Genomic DNA, 1,985 nt, shown 5'->3' with positions numbered 1-1,985 from the left:
AACCCTGGTTCTTCATCCACTCTCTGTTATTTACACACCGGATGCTAGAAGATTTAATCATGTAAGGGACAGCACCATTTTGGAGCAAAGGATGTGAGTTTGTCCTGTTTGATTTCTTAGTACTTTAGTTTTAGTGGCATTTAGTGGTGAAGTTGCAGATTACAACCATTTGATCGGTCAACTGACTCAGCAGTTAATCAAGTCATCGTATCAGCACTGATCTAAATGTCCCTCATGTACAGTTCCATTGCTTTAGGAACATAGTCAGTGCGATTTCATTAAAGAGACTGTGTCTGCCGTTTGTGTTCTTGCAGTGAGAACATCAGATGGGCGAGGACAAGTCTAAGAACTCCACTCTATTCGTCTGGGTCAACTTTTGTAAAACTATTAGTCTGGGACAGGAGGTGTGGAAAAGTACAAAAGCAATTTGTTTAATTTTTTATGTTTGTGAGTAGCCACAAGTCTATTTAAGGTTTAGACTAATTGGTACAAGTGTGGCGCACAGCAAGGCATATGCTTCTTGACCGACTTTAGTATTGTTTTGTCAGACATTTGTTTTGTTATAATTTTAAAAAGAAATGGATGTATCCAACTTTAAGTTTTGACTTTTTATTTTAGGTTTTATTTTTTACACAAAGACAGTGAAGCAAACAACGAAGCCAGCCACGAGTAGAAAAACAGACCAAACAAACACCATCTCTCAGTGAAAATGTTGCAGTTTTTGTACTCTGATTTTCTGATTGCAGAAATGTAATGTAAATGCATGATGTTCCTTTGAAAGTTCATGGTTTTACGCTTAAAGGTGACAACTAACCAAATGATAGAAGGGAGTGTGTTTGCTTGAGTAACAACTTACCCTGTCAAGTTTAAAACATCGGCAGTTGCACAAACATTCAGTGGACATGTGGTGTTCTAGGATCTTATCTTTTAAGTTCCTCTCTTGATAAGACTGAAAAACTGCAGGTTCATTTTAATACAGTAAAAAACAACTTACCATCAGATACAATTTTCCATACTGACATCAGCAGCTTTGAAGAAGCTGTTAATTGAAAGACACATCATCTCAATGCACAAATTAAATAATAAGGTTATAAAGTTATATATGTGTGTGTTTTTTAAATTTGTACAATGTGGTGACACTTTATGCGCTAGCTCTCACACACTAGCATATTTGCAGTCGTGGTTATGATTCTGTATTTAGGGTGAAGTGCTGGTCTGACTAGCAATCAACCCAAAGGGTCTATCTTTGTATGTTTATGTTCTCTCTCACAGGACTCTTGTTAGGCATTATACTATAAACAGTTTTATATACATTTATATTGGCGGTAACACTGTGTGTGCAGTCTAAATAGATTTGTTTTTGTACAGATGAAGTCACTGTAAGTATTTGCTAAAAGAACACTATTTAAAAATGTCCAAATTGCCTCTACTTTTACCTCTTTAAATTAATTGGTTTTAAAGGTCTTATTATTTTACTCTCGTAAACTACTTTTTAAAGAGTGCAAAACAAATGTTTGCTTTGGCCTTCTTTCCCGTACATCTGTAAGTTTCCAAGTTTTTTCTTTTGTCTTTACACTGGACAAAAAGGCCCTTTATCGGGATATATTTTCCAGTCTGTAATCCTCTGCGTACTGTCCATATCTTTGACAAATACAAATGTTTAACTATCTTGGATACCTATAGTTTAAAACCTAGTTGTAATTAGTGTACCTTAGTTTTACAGTCCAATGCAGTTTCAAATACACAAGTAAAGTAAAAAGCTTGCTTACCTCTTAAAAGTGTGTGTGGACCGCTGGAGTGGATTCAGTCAGACTGTGTGTTGTCTCCCTTACAACGCAGGTTTATATCTCCCCTGCTATCACTGAGCTCAGCACACACACACACACCCACCCAAACACACATAATGGTACATTCATTCATAGACACACACTCAAACAGAGTCCCTCCCTTTTTTTTCTTTTCTTTCATTCCTTCCTTTACTAGTG

The 1,985-nt window shown here is 36.3% G+C and overlaps 1 protein-coding gene across 1 annotated transcript in view; it reads right to left on the bottom strand.

Moving 5' to 3' along the window:
• il1rl1 (interleukin 1 receptor-like 1) overlaps window positions 1–1,838 on the bottom strand; it is a 13,561-nt gene extending 11,723 nt beyond the window's left edge. Inside the window, exons 1-2 of the mRNA XM_035676015.1 lie at window positions 1,770–1,838; window positions 995–1,039 (exon numbers count right to left, since the gene is read on the bottom strand). Coding sequence (XP_035531908.1) covers window positions 995–997 — 3 coding nt within the window. The 5' untranslated portion in view covers window positions 998–1,039; window positions 1,770–1,838. The remainder of the gene's footprint in view (window positions 1–994; window positions 1,040–1,769) is intronic.
• Window positions 1,839–1,985: the final 147 nt, after the last annotated feature.

This window comes from Morone saxatilis, unplaced genomic scaffold (genome assembly GCF_004916995.1).
Source record: "Morone saxatilis isolate NCDOM2014 unplaced genomic scaffold, NCSU_SB_2.0 Contig5, whole genome shotgun sequence".
Taxonomy (NCBI): Eukaryota; Metazoa; Chordata; class Actinopteri; family Moronidae; genus Morone; species Morone saxatilis.
The sequence above is the reverse complement of the archived record's forward strand: the minus strand, read 5'-3'. Positions and strand labels throughout refer to the sequence as shown.